This window comes from Coregonus lavaretus (assembly GCF_964263955.1).
Source record: "Coregonus lavaretus genome assembly, chromosome: 1".
Lineage (NCBI taxonomy): Eukaryota > Metazoa > Chordata > Actinopteri > Salmoniformes > Salmonidae > Coregonus > Coregonus lavaretus.
Window position 1 is genome coordinate 21,949,546 of NC_139988.1, and position 25,266 is coordinate 21,974,811.

Genomic DNA, 25,266 nt, shown 5'->3' on the forward strand with positions numbered 1-25,266 from the left:
ATTAACTACTGTTTATTTATTCTGCTTGGATTAATCAGATATTCTACAGTCATTACGTTGTAGAGGCGACCGTGGGACATGTGCTGCATCACATATTGCACCCTATTTCCTATTTAATGCACTATAGGGAATAGAGTGTCATTTGGGACGCACACGTAGTCTCTCTCCACTAAATGAAGGCGCATCTCTACTACTCTGTCGACTGCCTGCCACATCCTGTTATTTCTCCCCTCAAGAAACGCAATAATTACTTGCCCCCCATTTTACAAATCCCTCCCTTGTCTCTCTATCCGCATCAGTTATAAACTGGGGGTAAGTATGGCCGTATGCAAGAGATTGTTTAAAGCCACGTGACGTGGCACCACCCATCCATCACCCGTTATCCCTCCTGCCGCTCCTTATCTGTCTGTCAGCCTGGGCACTCTGGCCACAGCTAGATACAGACTGGTGGAGACGTGGCAGAGGAGTGTATGTGTGTGTCCACACTCTCTCTCTCTGCCAGGCAGCCGAGAGAGAGAGAGATAATCATTGGGCCTGCGGAAAGTGAGCAGGCTGGAAAAGCGTTTCTACTTCATGCCACAGCAGAGCGCGCACGGCACGGCTGACAAAGAGGTCCACGCGCCCCCACCCAGTCGGCCCGGGTGAACCCTAATGACCCTTATAGCTCACTGACGGCCTGGCGTTGGCCCTGGGGCTGACTAGACTGTACTGGGTAAACAAACAATGTAATGGGCTGACGTGTGTGAATAATGGCTGTCTTTCTGGTTGTTTTATTGTTTGCTTTTATAAGGGTTCTAGACTATTCAATGCCGATGTTCATCCATCAGGCTATAGTATTGCATTTCTGCCTCCCTTCCTCCCTCTGCGTGATACAAACAGTCAGCTGTCAAATACAAAACAAGCCTTCGGCCATGTAGTTAACCAGAATCTATACAGCAACTGTTTCCTTTTATCACTGTGTGGAGATAGAATGGCTGATCATGCAATCACACTGTCACTGCAGGTTAGCCTGACTGGAGAGCCATTGAACTACAAGGAACTAACACGTAAAGCATCTCGTGTTGTTTCTCACATCATACTTGCAAGTACTGTGACAAATAAATGCATGCTCAGATGTAGTGCACCACCCACCCACTCACACACACACACACACACACACAGGCTGCTTTAGGCAACACTGATGTCCAGAGAAGGAATCAGTCTCCTCTGTTCAGCCCTGCCTGTCACTAGACTGCAGAGAGGGAGGGGGGGATTTACTGCGCTGCTGAGTCATGGCTTGGGGCTAGGGCTGAGTCATGGCTAGGGGCTAGAGCTGAGTCATGGCTAGGGCTGAGTCATGGCTAGGGGCTAGGGCTGCAAAAACAACCAAAGGACCCCATACAACACAAAACACACATACACACTTACACTTTAGGACAGGCAGTAGATAAGGGACAATAGAGAGAAAATAACCAATATAGAGTAATATGGAGATATATCAACACCTGTTTAATATGGAGATATATCAACACCTGTTTAATATGGAGATATATCAACACCTGTTTAATATGGAGATATATCAACACCTGTTTAATATGGAGATATATCAACACCTGTTTAATATGGAGATATATCAACACTTGTTTAATATGGAGATATATGGTGATATATGGAGATACAGTGGGGGAAAAAAGTATTTAGTCAGCCACCAATTGTGCAAGTTCTCCCACTTAAAAAGATGAGAGAGGCCTGTAATTTTCATCATAGGTACACGTCAACTATGACAGACAAAATGAGAAAAGAAAATCCAGAAAATCACATTGTAGGATTTTTTATTAATTTATTTGCAAATTATGGTGGAAAATAAGTATTTGGTCACCTACAAACAAGCAAGATTTCTGGCTCTCACAGACCTTTAACTTCTTCTTTAAGAGGCTCCTCTGTCCTCCACTTGTTACCTGTATTAATGGCACCTGTTTGAACTTGTTATCAGTATAAAAGACACCTGTCCACAACCTCAAACAGTCACACTCCAAACTCCACAATGGCCAAGACCAAAGAGCTGTCAAAGGACACCAGAAACAAAATTGTAGACCTGCACCAGGCTGGGAAGACTGAATCTGCAATAGGTAAGCAGCTTGGTTTGAAGAAATCAACTGTGGGAGCAATTATTAGGAAATGGAAGACATACAAGACCACTGATAATCTCCCTCGATCTGGGGCTCCACGCAAGATCTCACCCCGTGGGGTCAAAATGATCACAAGAACGGTGAGCAAAAATCACAGAACCACACGGGGGGACCTAGTGAATGACCTGCAGAGAGCAGGGACCAAAGTAACAAAGCCTACCATCAGTAACACACTACACCGCCAGGGACTCAAATCCTACAGTGCCAGACGTGTCCCCCTGCTTAAGCCAGTACATGTCCAGGCCTGTCTGAAGTTTGCTAGAGTGCATTTGGATGATCCAGAAGAGGATTGGGAGAATGTCATATGGTCAGATGAAACCAAAATATAACTTTTTGGTAAAAACTCAACTCGTCGTGTTTGGAGGACAAAGAATGCTGAGTTGCATCCAAAGAACACCATACCTACTGTGAAGCATGGGGGTGGAAACATCATGCTTTGGGGCTGTTTTTCTGCAAAGGGACCAGGACGACTGATCCGTGTAAAGGAAAGAATGAATGGGGCCATGTATCGTGAGATTTTGAGTGAAAACCTCCTTCCATCAGCAAGGGCATTGAAGATGAAACGTGGCTGGGTCTTTCAGCATGACAATGATCCCAAACACACCGCCCGGGCAACGAAGGAGTGGCTTCGTAAGAAGCATTTCAAGGTCCTGGAGTGGCCTAGCCAGTCTCCAGATCTCAACCCCATAGAAAATCTTTGGAGGGAGTTGAAAGTCCGTGTTGCCCAGCGACAGCCCCAAAACATCACTGCTCTAGAGGAGATCTGCATGGAGGAATGGGCCAAAATACCAGCAACAGTGTGTGAAAACCTTGTGAAGACTTACAGAAAATGTTTGACCTGTGTCATTGCCAACAAAGGGTATATAACAAAGTATTGAGAAACTTTTGTTATTGACCAAATACTTATTTTCCACCATAATTTGCAAATAAATTCATTAAAATTCCTACAATGTGATTTTCTGGATTTTTTTCTTCTCATTTTGTCTGTCATAGTTGACGTGTACCTATGATGAAAATTACAGGCCTCTCTCATTTTTTTAAGTGGGAGAACTTGCACAATTGGTGGCTGACTAAATACTTTTTTTCCCCACTGTATATGGTGGTCCTCTGTAGCTCAATTGGTAGAGCATGGCGGTTGTAACGCCAGGGTAGTGGGTTCGATCCCCGGGACCACCCATATGTAAAAATGTATGCACACATGACTGTAAGTCGCTTTGGATAAAAGCGTCTGCTAAATGGCTTTTTATTATTATATTATATCAACACCTGTTTAATATGGAGATGGTTCAACACCTGTTTAATATGGAGATGGACCAACACCTGTTTAATATGGACAGTTTAAGATGAGGGCACTGGGATGTAACAGTAATTGTATCAGCAGCAACAATAGAGCCTCATCTATCCTAGCATACTGTACTCGGTAACAAGAAACCCTCATCTGAACGAATGGCACTCATACTAATACTGAGTGCTGTGTTGAATCAGGTCAGTGCACATATAATGTCATTGAGGCTGAATACAGACTATATAATGTCATTGAGGCTGAATACAGACTATATAATGTCATTGAGGCTGAATACAGACTATAATGGGATTCGCAGGTAGCCTGGTGGGTAGGAGCAGTGTTGGGCCAGTAAACGAAAGGTTGCTGGATCGAATCCCCGAGCTGACATGGAAAAAATTTGTCATTTTGCCCCTGAGCAAGGCAGTTAACCCACTGTTCCCCGGGCGCCGATGACGTGGATGTTGATTAAGGCAGCCCTCCTGCACCTGAATCAGAGGAGTTGGGTTAAATGCGGAAGACACATTTCAGTTGAATGCATTCAGTTGTACAACTGACTAGGTATCTCCCTTTCTACTGTTCAGATTGTAGTGGGCACACCAACTCAGTATTGACAGAGAGAGGCAGAGTGGGGGGATGAAAATATGAAATGTGAAGGCCAAAATAAAATACTCTTCTTCTATGAATAATGAATGAGGCAGCTTTTATTTCTCTCCATCCACGGCCGGCTGCTATCCAAATTCCCCTCAGACTTAGGAGAGGTCAGAGAAGAGAGCAAGAGACTCGACTACACAGTGCTCAGACTCAGGAGGCGGGACTTAAACACAAACCAGCCACATTTGAGTCATTTCTTCTAGATGTCATTGGGAGAGACCACCTGCTGATGTTTCCCCTTTCACCACCTTGCCTCCAATCTGACCCTTGCCTTCCCACGATCACCACCACGGCCTACACCCCATCGCTCCCCAGTACCATCGCTCCCCAGTACCAGCCACATCCCTTCATTCATCCCTCTTTCTCCACCATGTCTTTGTTAGCCTGACATGAACAGAAACAGACCTGGAAAACCTAAACCGTTCCACACACACACACAAGTTGTGTCTGTTCTGTCTGAGTGTAAAAGGACAAGTGAGGACAGACATAAGTCAACACCCTCAAAACAGTGTCTTTACACTCCTATTAATGAACATAATCAATAATCTCTAGGATGTTATGAAAGAAAAGAAAATCCGCTGCATGATAATATGTGTGTCGGATTAATCAATATTAAATACAAGAGTAAGATACGTTTCAGAATTCATTTGAATATTTATCTTCTCTGGGGTCCAATGCAAAAATAAAACTGCTAAACAGCATAATTCATAGGATGCTGAGTTTGAGGGAAAACAAGCGCTAAACAAAATAAGCTTTTCCGTATCAAATATAAGAGATTAAGTCTAAGGGGATGTGATTGCCTCAGTATGTCAGTGGAAAATGCTGGAGACATCGGAGTACTGTAAGCTCCCCTTTCCCATAGTGCAGTAATAACTGACTGTAAGAAACAACAACAACAAACAGAATATGCTTGTGTGTGTTTATACATGTGTGAGTGTGTGTGTGTGTGTGTGTGTGTGTGTGTGTGTGTGTGTATGTGTGTGTGTGTGTTTGTATGTATATGTGTGTGTGTGTTTGTATGTGTGTGTGTGTATGTGTATGTGTGTGCGTGGGTGGGTGGGTGTGTGTGTGTGTGTGTGTGTGTGTGTGTGTGTGTGGGTGTGTGCGTGTGTGTGTGGGCGTGTGTGTGTGTGTATGTGTGTAGGTCCAGTTTCAGGCGGTGCATCGGCTGCTTCTGCTCACCATTTGTCCTTTTCCCATTCACACCCCTTGCCATCTATCCCCTGTACAGCATGTCTTCCTGCAACTCCCCTCCAGCCCAATAGGGGTGCTACAACCCCCTCCACCCCACTAGGGGTGCTGCAACCCCCTACAGCCAACACTAGGACTCACCAAGATCCTTAGAGCCTTGACTTTTGCTGGCCATCTCTCCCATCCTCACCAGTGCCTCGAAGTAGCCCTTTGCAGCAAATGTGACACCTGGAAACATGGAAGCATTGGGCATCAGATCAGGGGCGGAGTGGAAATATTGGACATTAAAGTCTTCTTCACCCCATCATCCCTCCCCTATAGCTATAGCCCCAGTCAGTTAGGGAAAGGGCTAAAGGCTACTATAGGCTATAATGGAAAGGGCTAATGCTACTACAGGCTACAATGGAAAGGGCTAGAAACTACTGATGGATAGAGCAGATGCTGGATGGGAAGAGGAACTACAGGAAATACAGACCAGAGAAAGCTAGGAAAGACCAGGGAAGTCAAGATAGACCAGTCTTAACAACTGCAAAACTTTAAAAACATAATATGACAACCATCCTAACTTTCAAGGTGATTCATAGGCTACTGCAATGCAAATTAAGCCAGTGTGCTCCTTTAGACTGTTACTCATGCAGAGCGACAGAGACACTAACTGAAACATCTACTAGTAACTCAGGTCTCAGTCCAGGGACAGGGACAGGGACAGGGACAGGGACAGGGAACACAGAGCAGACACGGTCCACCTGCCTTAGTCCTGCCACAGACAGCTAGCAGCAGTGAATAGTAAGTTATGGTGATTAAGGTCAGGAGTGAGCTACCTAAGGAGTTGCTGTCTTAATGAGGGGACAGGATGTCCAGTAAGGAGATAGATGGATACATATGGATGAGACTAGCTGACTCTACTCTGAGTGTATTAACTTTGACTGATACATATTGATGTGGAGTGTCAGGGCTTTATTGAACCTGGTCATGTATGCGGTCTAAACATGATTGTTACCGCATAGTTTCTTAGTTAATTCAATGTAAATACTAGTTAAGTGCCATCTTAAACCAGGCTGTTAAAAATAAATTGTTACTCAAATATATCCTGACTCTAAATGGGAAGCAATTCAAATCTGTTCATCTAGTTGAGTTTTCTACAGTAATGCAATCATTTGGGAATAATCCCCAGAAATGCAGACCACAAGCTGATGCTACATTATTACATTCCTTTTCACTCCAAACACGTTCAGATAGAAATGAGCTGTCTCAGTCTCCATTTCTACCTCTCTCCCTGACAACCGTTTCACAAGCCTCCGTCTGCACTCATTTCCTTCCGTAATCTTTCCTTTCCTTTCCTTTATTAATCATTCTCTCCATTCTCTACATTAATCAGAATCCTTATCCCGGGGTCACTCTGAACTGATAACAACCCACACGAACACCCCAGCCTCCAGAGCCTAAAGCTGACTGCCTACTCCACTGTACCATGAGACTGACACGGACCGATTACTACCAGGAAGAGAGTCCGTCTCTCTGCTCTTCCTGAGCCCAGCTTTGGTTAAGGCTGGGTGGGATAGGAGAGTGAGTGTGAGGGGACAGAACTGGGATTGTGCGGTACGGTAACACCTTGTGTGGATGGGCTAATTTAGCGATGTCCAGAGAAATCCCAGCCAGCGAGGAGCGGTGGAGTGTGGCAGGCCAGGTAAGGCTGGATTAACTGGGACGAGATCTGAGAACTTTGCTGGCTGGGGGATTGTGTGTGTGTTTAGTAAAGAAGATTAAACTTCTGATATGAAGCAGATAGCTGATAGTATACAGACTGGAGGTGAGACACGCCATCCATTCCTCCCACCTATTCTAGGAGGAGTAAAACCGGTATAAACCAGATCAGCTGCAGCTTGATGTGTTACGTACTCCATCCATCTTCAACTCCCTCTTTTCCAAATCCACCACCCAACCCCCTTCTCTCTCACGATCCTTCCCTCCCTCTACTCCTTTATCAAATCCCTTCAGCCCTCACACTCCACCTCTTTTCTTGTTCTCTCCTCCATCTCTCCAACACAGCTGGTCTCTCCGCCCCACCTTCAACATGATGCCCAGTTTGGTTGTGTGTTGTGTGACGTTGCCCCACCTTCTATCGCCGGTTCCAAAGCTCATTGATAAACAGAATACCTGGCTAAATACCAGTCAAAGCATTGCATCCTATTCAAGCACTACATCCACTGCACACTATCCTATCCTCCAAAACCAAACACTCCTCAAACTGATCAAACAGCAGCTCCTCTGAGGAGAACTAGCAGCAGGGAGCTCTCTCCCTGGACTGAACCATTATGTCAGTCAAAAAAGCTCCAGGGACCTCCAGTTAAGTCCAGCACCACCTCTCCTTCCTCTATATTGCTTTTATGGGTTCCCCCTTCTCATCCTAAGAGCAAAGGCAGAACTGGCATATTTAAAATTCCAGCTAACGGATGGATGCCCACCAGGCACCCTGTGGTGTGTTGACTGCTGACTGTGCCCTGTGCCTCTGCAACGGCAGCCCGAGCCAGAACCCCAGTCCATGTGCCTGCCTGGCTGCCAGGCATTGATGAAGTACAATTCCCCACCTGGGAGCTGTTTGGTTATTTTTAGTCTTATCTATCAGGCTACACTGACTCCTCCTTTATTGGTCCTCAGGGCTTCCACATAGTCTTTCCTGCTTTTCCTGCTCCTCTCTCTCTACCTCTTTTCCTGTTCCTCTCTCTCTCTACCTCTGTCCCTGCTCCTCTGTCTCTCTCCTTCCCTGTTCCTCTCTCTGTCTCTCTTTCCATGCACCTCTCTCGCTCTATCCCTGTCCCTGCTCCCTTCTCTCTACCTCTTTCTGTGTTCCTCTCGCTCTCTCTCTCTGTCCTTGCTCCTCTCTATCTCTCTCTGTCCTTGCTCCTCTCTCTCTCTCTCTGTCCTTGCTCCTCTCTCTCTCTGTCCTTGCTCCTCTCTCTCTCTCTACCTCTTTCTGTGTTCCTCTCGCTCTCTCTCTCTGTCCTTGCTCCTCTCTCTCTCTCTACCTCTTTCTGTGTTCCTCTCACTCGCTCTCTCTGTCCTTGCTCCTCTCTCTCTCTCTCTCTCTCTCTGTCCTTGCCCCTCTCTCTCTCTCTCTCTGTCCTTGCCCCTCTCTCTCTCTCTCTCTCTCTCTCTTTGCCCCCTCTCTCTCTCTGTCCTTGCCCCCTCTCTCTCTCTGTCCTTGCCCCTCTCTCTCTGTCTCTGTCTCTGTCTCTGTCTCTGTCTCTCTCTGTCTCCTCGATGCAGGGAGGAGTGCCCTCTGAAACACCGCAGACAGCTGGAGGTAGCACTACATTAGAAGTATGGCTGAGGGGATAGTATCTGTGCATTACTTGTTTTCCCTGTCTGTGTCTACAGCCTACTACAGATTCGTAGTGCAACAATGTCCGATCCTCACCATTCTCTTCACCTGAAAATGTATTTGAACATGAAATTATTATTTAAGGGATGTTGATGGACTGCCACATGCCACATAAAGTAGTATACCTATATCTCCACAGTGCTGGACAAGCTCCATATGTAAACAGTATCCAAGGAAATGGTTCGTAAAGCAAAACAGTGAATTTAAAACCGAATTTAAAACCCAAATAAAAATCAGAACGCATGGAATATGTTAATAGAAGCATTCCGGATTCCGTCTGAACCTCATGTAAGACCATGCGACACTGATCAACAGTACAGGCTTATACTGCTTTACCATTGGTATAAGCAGCAAGAGTCTGTATCTCCAATGCATTTTTCCCTCCTCCTCCTCCTCCTCTTCCCTGGCTGACCTGGATACCAGTTCTGTCCTGGATACTAGTTTGATTCTCTCAGCGCCACTTACCCTAGTTCCTATTGGACTATGCTCCACTTACACCCCCTCCCCTTCCTGGAGACATCTCAAAAGTGTTGTGCTCCTGTTCTCACCCGTATATCTACTCCACACTCACACACACACACCCTGGAATACACACCACATCATATCCCCGACTTGTGAACAACCAAACAAATACAATAAAAATGACTTGACTTGAGGATATGCAGGGATGGAGGGATGCTGATGAAGTGGAAAACAGGAGAGGGCAAGATAGGGACATGGAACATTCTAACGTGACATTACAGGAGGAAGGCAGCCTGAGCCTCCCAATAAAGAACATCAAACAAACATCTCATCAACATTTAGGGGAGACTATAGCTACTGACAGCTAGGTGGGAATTAGCTTGGTGTTGTAATCTATGTTGGGTGGGGACACGTCGTTCTCTGTTAGGGGACTTTGCGTTCTCTTTTTTAGAATATCAAATCAGTCCATGTAGTTGAAAGCCTGTCGGAGCATCCGGCAGTATCTTTCATAGCTAAGTCCAAGAAGATCTCAGGTGGATGAGGACACTGACTATAGGCTACACACAGTCGCCAACGTGATAAATATATCCCCACTATCTGAGATGATCTCTAGTTCAGATAAATCAGGAGTCTAAAAAGCAACAGCAAGACAGTGTCAGGCAATATGGGCCTGTGCCTCTCCTCTGGACAGGAGGAGAGGAGGGGGGATGAGAGGGGGATGAGATAAAGGAGAAGAAGAAGAAGAAGAAGAAGAGGATGTACTTACTGGATAGGGCCTTCTCGTAGCTCTTCCCCATGGCCACGAAGTTCCGCAAGCATGGGTTGAACTGCTCCATGATGGACTGAAAAGAGAAATAAAAGGTTTTTTAGTCGACACGAGCAGCAATAAGCCTAGCAGAAGCAGCGCTCTGCTCTACTCTGTAGTCTGCACGCTCACACACTCTCTCTCACGCACACCACACACACACACGTGCGCTCACACACTGCAAGCAAGCCAACCAGGAGCATAGCCAGCCAGGAGCATAGCCAACCAGGAGCAAGAGTGTAGATGGGAATCATTTACACTCATTCAGAAATCGGAAAGAAGGAGCGAGGGAGCGAGAGAGCGAAAGGGAGAAGGAAAGAGAGGTGGAGGTAGCAGGTGTCTTTGCACCTCACCTCTCCCAAAAATAAAACCCAGCTGTGGGTGTTGATGCCCGGGAAGCCCCGCTCAGCCTGGCTCTCTTTCGCTCTCCCTCTTCCTCTCGCTCTCTCTCTCTTCCTCTCCCACTTCCGCTCCCTCTCTTTCAACTGTGTCACGTAATTTGTGCTAATTACTTTTTTTGTGGAGCAGGAGCATATGAGGGAATGAGGGATAAGAAAGGAGGGAGGAGAGGAGGAGGGAGGAATAATTGGGTGACCACAAATAGAGAGAAGGAGGAGGAGAGTAGAGGAGAGAGCGAACTTGAGCATGGTGCTGCTGGCCACAGCAGGGGTTTTGAGTCCCACATGGAACACTGTATAATGAATATGATAAATACAGCTCGATGTGGGTAAATAGTAGTCTGGGTACCAGTCTGTTTAGCTATTATTCCATGGCATATGACACAAAGTGCAAAGAGCGGAATGTTAGCAAAACAGACTGGTACCCAGGCTAGGTACAGTATATTGTGTTTGTTCGAGGAGATCACCACATGAAAAAATACTATAAGTATACTATGATATAAATACTATGGTATTCACTGTAGTGTTTTTGCTAACTTTACTGTAGTATTTACTGTAGTATTTACAGTTAACTATAGTATAAATACTGTAATAAAGAAACATGTAGTATATACTATAGTGATTAATGTGGTGTTTTTGCAGATTGTAGTATACTGTAGTATTTACTGTAGTGTTTTTGCAGGCTGTACTATACTGTAGTATTTACTATAGTGTTTTTGCAGACTGTCCTATACTGTAGTATTTACTGTAGTGTTTCTGTGGACTGTAATATAATGTAGTATTTACTGTAGTATTTTTCCATGCATTACTGTAGTATTTACTATAGTGCTTTTGTTTTATTATCTTTGACATAGAATTGGAGGCCTTCTCCTTCAGGAAACCTACTGGAGATATTTTCCATAACCGGTAGGTAGGCAGGCAGGTAAGTAGGCAGGCAGGCAGGTAGGCAGGCAGGGAGGCAGGCAGGCAGGCAGGCAGGCAGGTTGGTAGGTAGGTACAGTGAGGGAAAAAAGTATTTGATCCCCTGCTGATTTGGTACGTTTGCCCACTGACAAAGACATGATCAGTCTATAATTTTAATGGTAGGTTTATTTGAACAGTGAGAGACAGAATAACAACAAAAAAATCCAGAAAAACGCATGTCTAAAATGTTATAAATTGATTTGCATTTTAATGAGGGAAATAAGTATTTGACCCCTCTACAAAACATGACTTAGTACTTGGTGGCAAAACCCTTGTTGGCAATCACAGAGGTCAGACGTTTCTTGTAGTTGGCCACCAGGTTTGCACACATCTCAGGAGGGATTTTGTCCCACTCCTCTTTGCAGATCTTCTCAAAGTCATTAAGGTTTCGAGGTTAACGTTTGGCAACTCGAACCTTCAGCTCCTTCCACAGATTTTCTATGGGATTAAGGTCTGGAGACTGGCTAGGCCACTCCAGGACCTTAATGTGCTTCTTCTTGAGCCACTCCTTTGTTGCCTTGGCCATGTGTTTTGGGTCATTGTCATGCTGGAATACCCATCCACAACCCATGTTCAATGCCCTGGCTGAGGGAAGGAGGTTCTCACCCAAGATTTGACGGTACATGGCCCTGTCCATCGTCCCTTTGATGCAGTGAAATTGTCCTGTCCCCTTAGCAGAAAAACACCCCCAAAGCATAATGTTTCCACCTCCATGTTTGACGGTGAGGATGGTGTTCTTGGGGTCATAGGCAGCATTCCTCCTCCTCCAAACACGGCAAGTTGAGTTGATGCCAAAGAGCTTGATTTTGGTCTCATCTGACCACAACACTTTCACCCAGTTCTCCTCTGAATCATTCAGATGTTCATTGGCAAACTTCAGACAGCCCTGTATATGTGCTTTCTTGAGCAGGGGGACCTTGCGGGCGCTGCAGGATTTCAGTGCTTCACGGCGTAGTGTATTACCAATTATTTTCTTGGTGACTATGGTCCCAACTGCCTTGAGATCATTGACAAGATCCTCCCGTGTAGTTCTGGGCTGATTCCTCACCGTTCTCATGATCATTGCAACTCCACGAGGTGAGATCTTGCATGGAGCCCCAGGCCGAGGGAGATTGACAGTTATTTTGTGTTTCTTCCATTTGCGAATAATCGCATCAACTGTTGTCACCTTCTCACAAAGCTGCTTGGCGATGGTCTTGTAGCCCATTCCAGCCTTGTGTAGGTCTACAATCTTGTCCCTGACATCCTTGGAGAGCTCTTTGGTCTTGGCCATGGTGGAGAGTTTGGAATCTGATTGACTGATTGCTTCTGTGGACAGGTGTCTTTTATACAGGTAACAAGCTGAAATTAGGAGCACTCCCTTTAAGAGTCTGCTCCTAATCTCAGCTCGTTACCTGTATAAAAGACACCTGGGAGTCAAATACTTATTTCCCTCATTAAAATGCAAATCAATTTATAACATTTTTGACATGCATTTTTCTGAATTTTGTTGTTGTTATTTTGTCTCTTACTGTTTAAAGAAACCTACCATTAAAATTATAGACTGATCATTTCTTTGTTAGTGGGCAAACGTACAAAATCAGCAGGGGATCAAATACTTTTTTCCCCTCACTGTAGGTAGGTAGGTAGGTAGGTAGGTAGGTAGGTAGGTAGGTAGGTAGGTAGGTAGGTAGGTAGGACTGGGGTCTGCTCTTTTCTATAGCCTGCAGGGAACACAATATGGTCAATACTTGCCATGTAGGTTTCTCACTTATGGGTGGCACAAATTGAGCTATAGAGGAAGGGAATGGGCAGGGTATATGCAAATTAAATACTGTAGTATTTACTATAGTTAAAAATGTGTAGTCTTTTTGCGGACTGTAGTGTTTTTGCGGACATTACTGTAGTGTTTACTACAGTATTTTTTTCTACAGTATACTATAACATTCTATAGTAAGTACTACCCATGATCGAGGGATACTACAGTGTGCATTATAGTATTGTACAGTATACTACAGTTTACTATAGAATTATATAGTAAGTACTGTAGTATTCTATAGTAAACTGTAGTATTTTTTAATGTGGGGATTTAGATTACTTGGTTGGGTTGTGTGGGTTCCAGCATGAGCTATAAATTATATTGAAATGGCTAATTGGAAATGACCATATCATTATTATTAGGCCAGAGAGAATAGAAATGAGGGAATATGAAACCAAGGAGACTGAAATGCAGCTACAGCCAGGAAATGATTCTGCGTGTATGATTATGTGTACTGCAGAGTTGCAGAGAGAGGGAGAGAGATGTGGTAACCAAATGTGGTCTATGTGGTAACCAAATGTGGTCTATGTGGTAACCAAATGTGGTCTATGTGGTAACCATATGTGGTAACCAAATGTGGTCTATGTGGTAACCAAAGCAGGGTTCCCCAGGGGATAAAACAAATATCCAGCCAACATGTTCTCCAGACAACCTTTTAATCCTTGCCTGGATAAAACACACACAAACACACACACACACACACACGTCAGAGTAAAGATCTCTTCAGTCAGAACACCTTTCTGTGATCTACACTAATTACCTGGTTCTATCAGGGCCGGGGGCCCTCGAGGCTCAACCCAGCCCAAGGTCACCTACCTCTACCTGGAAACACTCCCATCCCCCACCTCCACCCTGGTTCTCCTCCACAACAACAACATAAACAACAACAACAAAGCTGTAATGACTGCCTACCGACGCAATGTATATGTATGCCCACAACATAGCCCACAAGCGGATGCCTCGGCACACAATAAGCAGAGGAATTGAATGAGTGGAGGCAGAGGAGTATAACCTCTCTCTCTCGTTGTGCGGAGGGGCAGTGAGTCACCCTCCTCCACATTCCGAGGCGATCTGTCCTTTATTTTGTTACTTTCTCTTTCTCTCTCACAATACCCACAGTTTGGTCCTGCAGCTTCACGTCCACAGTTAAACACAGCTAGGCTTCTAACCACAGACACACACACACACACACACACACACACACACACACACACACACAGCTTTTCTCCTCTCCACTTTATCCTTCTAACCTTTTCCTGACAGAGCTGTCAGACAGACACTAAAGAAGGGAGGCAGGGACAATGTATTTGTCATTTTTCGGGGTCTCAACTTACTGTTGAGAGTTCGAATAGAAGAATACACAAGGTGCAAGTTCGAAATTTGGTTATGCATCAGCAGTTTTTCACTGACACGTCAGCTAACAATTTTTTTATTGGTAAGTTAGTCTAGGAAGTTATCTAAACTTGGAGTAATCATGGCCGAATACCGACCGGGCACGCAGGGCATGTGCCCAGGGGCCCTGACCTCCAGGGGGCCTCCATTGATTTTGATAAGGGTCAGACACATGAGAAATCTGACTGCCGATAGGTATTTAGAACCTCTGCCCAGAGTGTCGGCAGTTAACTTATTGTTTTTCACATTGAACAGCTTTACCTCCGATTTGCAACGTTGAAATACTCCAGGCAACAAGGTGGCAGTATCTTATTAAGATTGTGCCTGCTGTAGCTAATATTATTATTATTATATTATTATTATATAAGCTAACTAGCAAGCTGCGCTAATGTTGTTGCTAGCTAGCTATAATTTGTAGTAAGCCTTTGTTGATACTAACCAGATGGCCACAACTAAATACCTAGCAATATTATAATTAAATCACAATGGATTCATATTTGAATGAAGTAGCTGCCTGTTAGAGTCGGTGGAGTAGCTAGAAAGTCGGTGGAGTAGCTAGAAAGCTATGTTGCGCTAAACGGCGACGTTAACCGTTTAGCTAACTTTAGCTAGCAAGCGAACTGGAACTGGCAGTATGGGATAATGGAGAGTAAATTACACTATTTCTTCATCATCTTGGTAGATTGCTAGCTTGGTAAACCATTTAGTGTTGTGTACATTGTGCTGCACTCATCACCCTATTTGTTTGAGATTAAGTGTGTGTAAATATCTGACTCAGTTAGCAAGCTAACATTAGCTAGCTAGCTAACTAATAAGCAGGTGCACATTATCAAACTGAACCTAACAAAAAAAATCCTTCTTCAATCACAAAACTCCTTAGCTAGATGTAAAAGATGTAAAGACCTGCTCTAGAAAAAATTTAAATATTATGCAGCTTTATTGTTTTAGTTAGAACAATTCTGAAGAAAAGGGGGGAAAAGTTCCCCCTCTTTTCCTTTTTCTTGTCACTTCTGTCATCTCCCCCACGTGGAGGTTCGTACTCCCTGATTGGCTTAGAGCAGGGACATATTTTGTTCTAGCAAGAAGGAACAACCTCCTACTGTGCTAAGTACCTATCGGCAGACAGATTTCTCAGTGTGTCTGTAGCATTAGTCAGCTGGGGGTTCCTGAGGAGAGAACTGAGAACCAATGACTGAGTTAGTCAACCGTTCTCAAGTGACACAAAGCCATACGTGAGTCTTTCACAAAACACTGTCACTGGCCTTAGTCATATAAATGATGTAATGGCATAAAACAACTGTGAGTGACAGTGGAATGACGCTCTCAGTCACGGTTGAACAAAAAGAGCTGTGAGCAAATGACGCCCCAAAATATTCTAATGAACTGCCTCCCTTACATTTTAATTATCACTAAAAGAGCAAAGAACACTTTTGTGAACTGCAAAGAACCATTGAAGGGCTCAAAGGGTTATTTGATTCATTATGGTTCCACATAGAACCCTCACCCTTTTTTTTTTGTGTAGCCTAACAATGAGGAAAAAAGTAGTCGGCTTGACGATAAATTCATCCACTATTTATTGTTGAACTCAACAGGTTTTTAATTGGCTAATAGCCTACCCAAATGGTCTGCAATATTAAAGGTAAATTCAATTAATTCAAATGAAATCCAACTTGAGACTCCCCTGGTCTCCTGAAGTCCTCCTTTTTGTGTGTAAATGTTTTCACCATGGCATGTAGGTTCAGGTTGTGTGCCCGACTGTTTTCTAAACGGACTATTTCCAACCCAGACAGTCTTTCCTGAGACATTGTGCATTATATGTTCATTGCACTGCACACAATTTAAACTTAGTCTTGAATGATGCATGCAAAGATATATAGGGGACTATTGATATTGCAACCGCACAACTCAAAACGCCGGTTCATCAGTATGAACAAAATCGCAAATCGCTTTTTTTGTTCAAGACCCAAAGAACGCACTAATATAAATGAGGGTTCCTCAAGGGTTCTTTGGGAAAGAACCCTTTGAGCTCTTCAATGGTTCTTTGCAGTTCACAACAGGGTTCTTTGCTCTTTTAGTAATAATTAACAATATAATTAACCAGAATACAAAACCCTGTATGGTTCTTCAAAAGGATCTACAAAGAACCTTTCAGATTGACAAAAGTTATTTTTAGAACCATTCTCGATAAAGATTCTATAAAGAACCATAAAAAAGTGTTCTATATAGCCGCAAAAGGGTTGTAACCATAGGGGAACCCTTTTTTGGTGCTATATAGAGACCTTTTTTAATGGTTCTTTATAGAACCGTAGGAAAGGGTTCTTTATAGCACCATACAGGTTCCATTTAGAACCTTATGGGCATGGTTCTTTATTGAACCTTCAAAAAAGGGTTCTATATAACGCCAAAAAGGGTTCCACTTTGGTTACAAGCCGCATAACCCCTATCTGGTACTATTTAGAACAGGGATGGGCAACTTTGGTGGGGGCCACAAAAAACTCATAATGACGAGCCGCAGTGGCTCGTGGGTCTACGTGGGACTGTGTCACATTCATCCACTGAGATGCTGCTGCTGCAGCCGGAACCGTCAGGTTTCTGATGTAGTAGGATACATACACATACACAGTGACACACCACACACCATACACAGTGACACACCATACACGAGTGACACACCACACACAGTGACACACCATACACGAGTGACACACCACACACAGTGACACACCATACACGAGTGACACACCACATACGAGTGACACACCACACACGAGTGACACACCACACACACAGTGACACAACACACACAGTGACACACCCCACACAGTGACACACCCCACACAGTGACACACCCCACACAGTGACACACCACATACGAGTGACACACCACACACGAGTGACCCACCACACACAGTGACACGACACACCACACACAGTGACACGACACACCACACGAGTGACACACCACACACGAGTGACACACAACACACGAGTAACACACCACACACAGTGACACACCACACACAGTGACCCACCACACACAGTGACACGACACACCACACACAGTGACACGACACACACACACGAGTGACACACCACACACAGTGACACACCACACACGAGTGACACACAACACACAGTGACCCACCACACACAGTGACACACCACACACAGTGACACGACACACCACATGAGTGACACACACCACATGAGTGACACACCACACATGAGCGACACACCACACACAGTGACACGACACACCACACATGAGTGACACACCATACACGAGTGACACACCACACACGAGTGACACACCATACACAGTGACACACCACACACGAGTGACACACCACACACAGTGACACACCACACACGAGTGACACACCACACACAGTGACACACCACACACGAGTGACACACAACACACAAATTACACACCACACACAAATGACACACCACACACGAGTGACACACCACACACGAGTGACACACCACACACACAGTGACACAACACACACAGTGACACACCCCACACAGTGACACACCCCACACAGTGACACACCCCACACAGTGACACACCACATACGAGTGACACACCACACACGAGTGACCCACCACACACAGTGACACGACACACCACACACAGTGACACGACACACCACACGAGTGACACACCACACACGAGTGACACACAACACACGAGTAACACACCACACACAGTGACACACCACACACAGTGACCCACCACACACAGTGACACGACACACCACACACAGTGACACGACACACACACACGAGTGACACACCACACACAGTGACACACCACACACGAGTGACACACAACACACAGTGACCCACCACACACAGTGACACACCACACACAGTGACACGACACACCACATGAGTGACACACACCACATGAGTGACACACCACACATGAGCGACACACCACACACAGTGACACGACACACCACACATGAGTGACACACCATACACGAGTGACACACCACACACGAGTGACACACCATACACAGTGACACACCACACACGTGTGACACACCACACACAGTGACACACCACACACGAGTGACACACCACACACAGTGACACACCACACACAAGTGACACACAACACACAAATTACACACCACACACAAATGACACACCACACACGAGTGACACACCATACACATCCCCTACATATAGTATGCACACCGAAACTGACAACCAAATTCCCTCAATTGGATGGACACGCAAACATGGACAAACACTCCGTACACACGTACACACACACATATCCACAATCAACCAGCACCAACGTTTGCCTGGTTAAATGGTTTGTTCATTAATTGATGTAATCAAGGCTTGTGTACACCCACTGAAGCAGAACTGGAACTAGACTTTCATTAACTACTCTCTACCCTCCTCTCTACTGTATGCCCTAGAGTCTTAACACACACACACACACACACACGCACACACAGCCTTAAAAGCCACAACACTCCCACCACACAGTCTCAACACACACACTCACATTCTTAATAAATATAACCACTGACAAATTCATAGACACACTGTAAAACAGTTCCTCAAAATGTACAGTAACGTACTGGCAGCAATTGGCAAGTAAGTTACTGTAATTTCTTTTTCAGTACAGCTACTCTAATCTATTTTATGGTTCCAAAATTGTTACTTTAATCTAATTTACAGTACCAATTACAATTACAGTATATTACCCAATGACATATTACCCAGTGTTCTTTGCAAGTTTCCCTTGTTTTGAACAGTATTTTACTTTTCAAAATAAGCAAGTATGTTGGCTGCTAGGCATTTGTATATTACAGCATATTAATGAATGCTATGTGTTTTATATCACTTGAACTTCTAGAGGCCTAAACAAATGCTTCCAAACTGGCTGTGATTACTGGGCAAAAAAGATCAAATGGACATGGTTAAATATTCTACCATGTTTAAGACCCGCTGCCACTCGGATCTGTCCCCTATATACATTTAATTGTTAGAGAACTACTACCACAGATCACGTAAAGTTCCCAGTAGCCTTTTACTTTGGGGTGGGGGGGTACTTTTTACACCTTTTTCTCCCCAATTGGTAGTTACAGTCTTGTCCCATCACTGCAACTCCCGTACGGACTCGAGAGCCATGCATCCATTTGACTGAATTGACGACCCTGCCAAGCCACGCTGCTTCTTGACACATGCTCGCTTAACCCGGAAGCCAGCTGCAACAATGTGTTGGAGGAAACACCGTACAGCTGGCGACTGAAGTCAGCGTACATGCGCCCAGCCGCCACAGCGTGATGGGACAAGGACATCCCAGCTGGCCAAACCCTCCCCTAACCTGGACGATGCTGGGCCAATTGTGCGCCGCCTCACGGGTCTCCCTGTCGCGGCCGGCTGCAACACAGCCCGGGATCGAACCCAGATCTGTAGTGACGCCTCTAGCACTGCGATGCAGTGCCTTAGACCGCTGCGCCACTCGGGAGGCCCCCAAGGTCTTGGTAGCCTTTTGAGTAACTAAAATATTACCCATAATATTTTATGTGGATAGAAATGCTATCCAGGAAGTTTGAAAAGACAGGATTAATGGGCGGGGAGCTTATATTCATGAGCTTTCCTTGACTGACTGACATTTTTGGTGATACACAAATCAACTCGCACAACATAATAATTGCATCATTTATGTCAAACTGTTGGGGTCACGCTGTACGGGCCTACTACTCACAGAGATCCTCTCAGGCTCCCTCACCCTTTGCCCACCATCCTCTACTTTCCTCACTGCCTCAGCATGTGACACTGTCTGCACTGCTCTCACCCTGGAAACTTCAACCTGTCTCACGTGCACAGGACATTTCTGATCCCCAGCAACATGGCCACCCCCACAATTGAAACACACAACTTTTCCCCACCGAAACAACACACTCCTTTGTCCCATGCCCTCCTGTACACTTCTCACACCTCGGAATATCCCTCCTACATACTGCTGCAACATGACCATACTTTGGCACCTAAAACACTGTAGTGGGTTCGGAACAAAAGCTCTCATGGGATAACTTATATACCCTAGCATGACTTTTCCGGCAAACACATTGCATCAAAACTCATAAGGACAGACAGGGTCTCCTCAGTCTTGCGCTTGCCACTGGGTCTGCGTCGCACGAAAAGGCGTGCGTCACAGACACTGGGGATCCTCAACTTCAGTCAATCCACGCCACCCAGTTATTAATCCTTTCAGTGGCACTCTACTCTGGAGAGTAAACAGGGAAGAGCTCTCGTCCCGAGTCGCGAAATGCATAGTGCCCTCTCCTTCTGGGCAGCAGACACACAAAAAATCCACAAAAGTCCACTTCGGGATACTTTGACTGAATTGACTGAACCCAACTCCTTCTTCACACAGTCTGAAACCACAAACAGGTTGGCCAAAAGGGATGGATCCACTTTCTCTACGAATCATACTCCCACTGGGCCAGAGCCATCCCGGGCATTTTCCTGATCATTGGGTGAGAATTGGAAGTCTTCAGCTCACCTGTCGGCGCAGGTTCTTCCTCTTCATTTTTGTCAGGTTAAATTTCAGAGAGTTCACTATCCGTCAACTGCTCAGGGTATTCAGGGGAGGAGCATGTAGTTAACTCTCCTGTACTTAACTCAAAGGTGAAAGTAGACAGCTTGTATTTCGCAGATGTGGGTTTGTCCCTCGCCCCTTATTTCTGTCGTTTGCCATCCATTGTCTTCTCTAGTCAGGTCACCACTACCACATATCAGTTAAATTGGTACAGGACTCTCACTAACAGGTGCAACAAATATAGTAGCTTACAAGGCACGCCTTAAAATATGTTAATGAGCTAGAGGATTTCCCCGCCCAAAACATTTTCCAACAATGCAACATAATTCATTCTAGAAAACACATTTAAGGTATTTTATTGTAGATTCTACAGTGTTTTATTGTTGAAATTACAGAAAAGTCTTAAAGTGATCAAGACAAAGGAGTTGATTGTGGACTACAAGAAAAGGAGGACTGAGCACGCCACCATTCTCATCGACAGGGCTGTAGTGGAGCAGGTTGAGAGCTTCAAGTTCCTTGGTGTCCACATCACCAACAAACTATCATGGTCCAAACACACCAAGACAGTCGTGAAGAGGGCACGACAAAGCCTATTCCCCCTCAGGAGACTGAAAAGATTTGGCATGGATCCTCAAAAAGTTCTACAGCTGCACCGGAGCGCCAAGTCTAGGTCCAAAAGGCTTCTTAACAGCTTCTAGGCCAAAGCCATAAGACTCCTGAACTAATCAAATGGCTACCTGGACTATTTGCATTGTCCACACCTCCACATTGACTCTGTACCGGTACCCCCTGTATATAGCCTCGCTACTGTAATTTTACTGCTGCTCTTTAATTATATTTTATTTTTCTTATTTTTTACTTATCTATTTTTTACTTAACACTTATTTTTCTTAAAACTGCATTGTTGGTTAAGGGCTTGTAAGTAAGCATTTCACTGTAAGGTCTACACCTGTTGAATTCGGCGCATGTGACAAATACAATTTGATTTGAAGTGTGCTGTAAAACACATTTACAGTATTTCATGTGGCTGTCCTGTGTTTTACTGTTGAAATGACAGGAATGTCTTACAGTGTGCTGTAAAACCCATTTACCATATTTTACTGTGCATTCTACTGTTTTACTGTTACAGAAACATCTTACAAAGCAGAGCTATGGATTCAAGGACTGACCATCTATTAGATCAGAAGTATAGTTTTGAAGCTATACATTGTTTCTTTACATTGACTTTGTTTACACACATTGGAGCAAAACAAGCTTATATTTTCGGTTCTGATGGTGTACAACAGTTGAACTAACCTCATGAAGCATTTATAAGTTATGTTCTTCAAGAATCAATGGCTATATATAATTCATTTAACAGTCCAAAAATTGATGTAGCAACTGCAGATTGCCCCTTTAAAGCCAGCTAATCATTGTCCCAGAGAGCCAGCTCCGCTGGGAAAGCCTCTCCTGATTAGTTCCAGTCTCACACAAATCAATCGCATGCCTCCGCCTTGGCAACCGCCAGTTATCATCATAGTGCTCTTGCATATGCTTATAAGGGACCTAGCTAATGCAGAAAGGAGTTTCCCCTCACTGTGACACATACACATGCACGCACACACAACTGGGTTAATTAATGTTAACATGGCTGATTCCAGCTTAATGGGTTAATTCATGTTAATATGGCTGATTCCAGCTTAATGAGTTAATTCATGTTAACATGGCTGATTCCAGCTTAATCCATTCTCAATCAGCAACACAGATCTTTCATTTAGCAGGACTAAAACAGATTAAACTATAAAACACCCTCACACAAACATGCACACTCTCGCTCACTCCCTTCAAGAAAGCCAATATTTGATATGTGAATTGGAAAAAGGAAAATACTTTTGTACAGTCACACAAAGCTTTTTAAGGAGAGGCTTAAGCCTTATGTGTGCGGTTGTCTTATTCGGCTCATGAGCTTTAACCATGTATTTAAATTTGGCCTTGTGTTGAACCACATCGCTAATTGGTCAAGCTAATTAAATATAGATCAAATTTAGGGTTTCCATGGCCGCACAAGCTTAAGATCACCATGCGCAATGCTAAGCGTTTGCTGGAGTGGTGTAAAGCTCGATGCCATTGGACTCTGGAGCAGTGGAAACGCGCTCTCTGCAGTGATGAATCACGCTTCACCATCTGGCATTCCGACGGATGAATCTGGGTTTGGCGGATGCCAGGATAACGCTACCTGCCCGAATGCATAGTGCCAACTGTAAAGTTTGGTGGAGGAGGAATAATGATCTGGGGCTGTTTTTCATGGTTCTGGCTAGGCCCCTTAGTTCCAGTGTAGGGAAATCTTAACCCTACAGCATACAATGACATTCTAGACGATTCTGTGCTTCCAACTTCGTGACAATGCCCCGAGCACAAAGCGAGGTCCATACAGAAATGGTTTGTCGAGATCGGTGTGGAAGAACTTGACTGGCCTGCACAGAGCCCTGACCTCAACCCCATCGAACACCTTTGGGATGAATTGGTACGCGACTGCGAGCCAGGCCTAATGGCCCAACATCAGTGCCCGACCTCACTAATGCTCTTGTGGCTAAATGGAAGCAAGTCCCCGCAGCAATGTTCCAACATCTAGTGGAAAGCCTTCCCAAAAGAGTGGAGGCTGTTATAGCAGCAAAGGGGGGACCAACTCCATATTAATGCCGATGATTTTGGAATGAGATGTTTGACGAGCAGATGTCCACATACTTTTGGTCATGTAGTACATTTTGTTTCAACAATTTTTTTCAATTGACAAAACCTAACTAATTTACTTGTAACCAGTTGAAGTACTTTTTTTAGGTTGATCCAAATAGTCATAGTTTACAGTGTGTCTCCATCTTGTACACTTAATTGTTCAGTAGGTAATGTACCCTTTTTAATCAATGAAAGGAATGGAAAAGATAATAGATTATTTTCCAACTTGTTCAAGAGATTGCGAGAGGGGTTAAGAGGTAAGGAGATATCCAGAGACTTCACAGTAGAACAGAGATAAAATACCCCCATACAGTATGTCTGAGGGTGTTTATGTGCATACATGCATATGTGTGTGTGAGTGTGAGTTTGTGTGTGTGTGTGTTCATGCATGCGTGTGCGCGTGCCTGCAGGTTGCTGCTGTTGCTTGGCCACATGTGCAGGTGGTACAGTACTGAATCGATACGCGATACTGAAGCAAAAGCAACTGAATTCAGAAGAAGAGTGTCTCATTAAGCTACAGTCTCTCCAGAAGCGAGATTTCAAACTCTGACTATGCCCCAAATGGCTGGATGAGGAAAAAGGAGATATTTGTATTAAAGATGCGTTTCAGAGGTTTTTAGCTAGTAGTTCTGTGCACAATTGTGTGTATTACGTCATCCAATTGTGTACAATGTCATCCTGCAAAAACAATATTAAACAAAATATATACACTATTGATTTATTTATTTTTATACTGTACCAGTCACACGTTTGGACACACCTACTCAATCAAGGGTTTGTCTTTATTTTTACTATTTTCTACATTGTAGAATAATAGTGAAGATATCAAAACTATGAAATAACACATATGGAATCATGTAGTAACCAAAAAAGTGTTAAACAAATCAAAATATACTTTAGATTTTAGATTCTTCAAAGTAGCCTTGATGACAGCTTTGCACACTCATGGCATTTACTCAACCAGCTTCATGAGGAATGCTTTTCCAAGAGTCTTGAAGGAGTTCCCATATATGCTGGGCACTTGTTGGCTGCTTTTCCTTCACTCTGCGGTCCAACTCATCCCAAACCATCTCAATTGGGTTGAGGTCGGGTGATTGTGGAGGCTAGGTCATCTGATGCAGCACTCCATCACTCTCCTTCTTGGTCAAATTGCCCTTACACAGCCTGGAAGTGTATTTTGGGTCATTGTCCTGAAAAACAAATGATAGTCCCACAAAGCGCAAACCAGATGGGATGGCATATCACTGTAAAATGCTGTGGTAGCCATGCTGGTTAAGTGTGCCTTGAATTCTAAATAAATCACGACAGTGTCACCAGCAAAGCACCCCCACACCATCACACCTCCTCCTCCATGCTTCACGGTGGGAACCACACATGCGGAGATCATCCGTCCACCCACTCTGTGTCTCACAAAGACACGGCGGTTGGAACCAAAAATCTCAAATTTGGACTCATCAGACCAAAGGACAGATTTCCATCAGT

General features: G+C 44.5%; 1 protein-coding gene across 2 annotated transcripts in view; it reads right to left on the bottom strand.

Annotated features, from left to right (window-relative positions):
- baiap2b (BAR/IMD domain containing adaptor protein 2b) overlaps positions 1-25,266 on the bottom strand; it is a 154,699-nt gene that overhangs the window by 86,748 nt on the left and 42,685 nt on the right. For both annotated transcript variants that reach the window (XM_084161352.1, XM_084161353.1), the window contains exons 2-3: positions 9,906-9,981; positions 5,437-5,523 (exon numbers count right to left, since the gene is read on the bottom strand). In XM_084161352.1, coding sequence (XP_084017478.1) covers positions 5,437-5,523; positions 9,906-9,981 — 163 coding nt within the window. The remainder of the gene's footprint in view (positions 1-5,436; positions 5,524-9,905; positions 9,982-25,266) is intronic.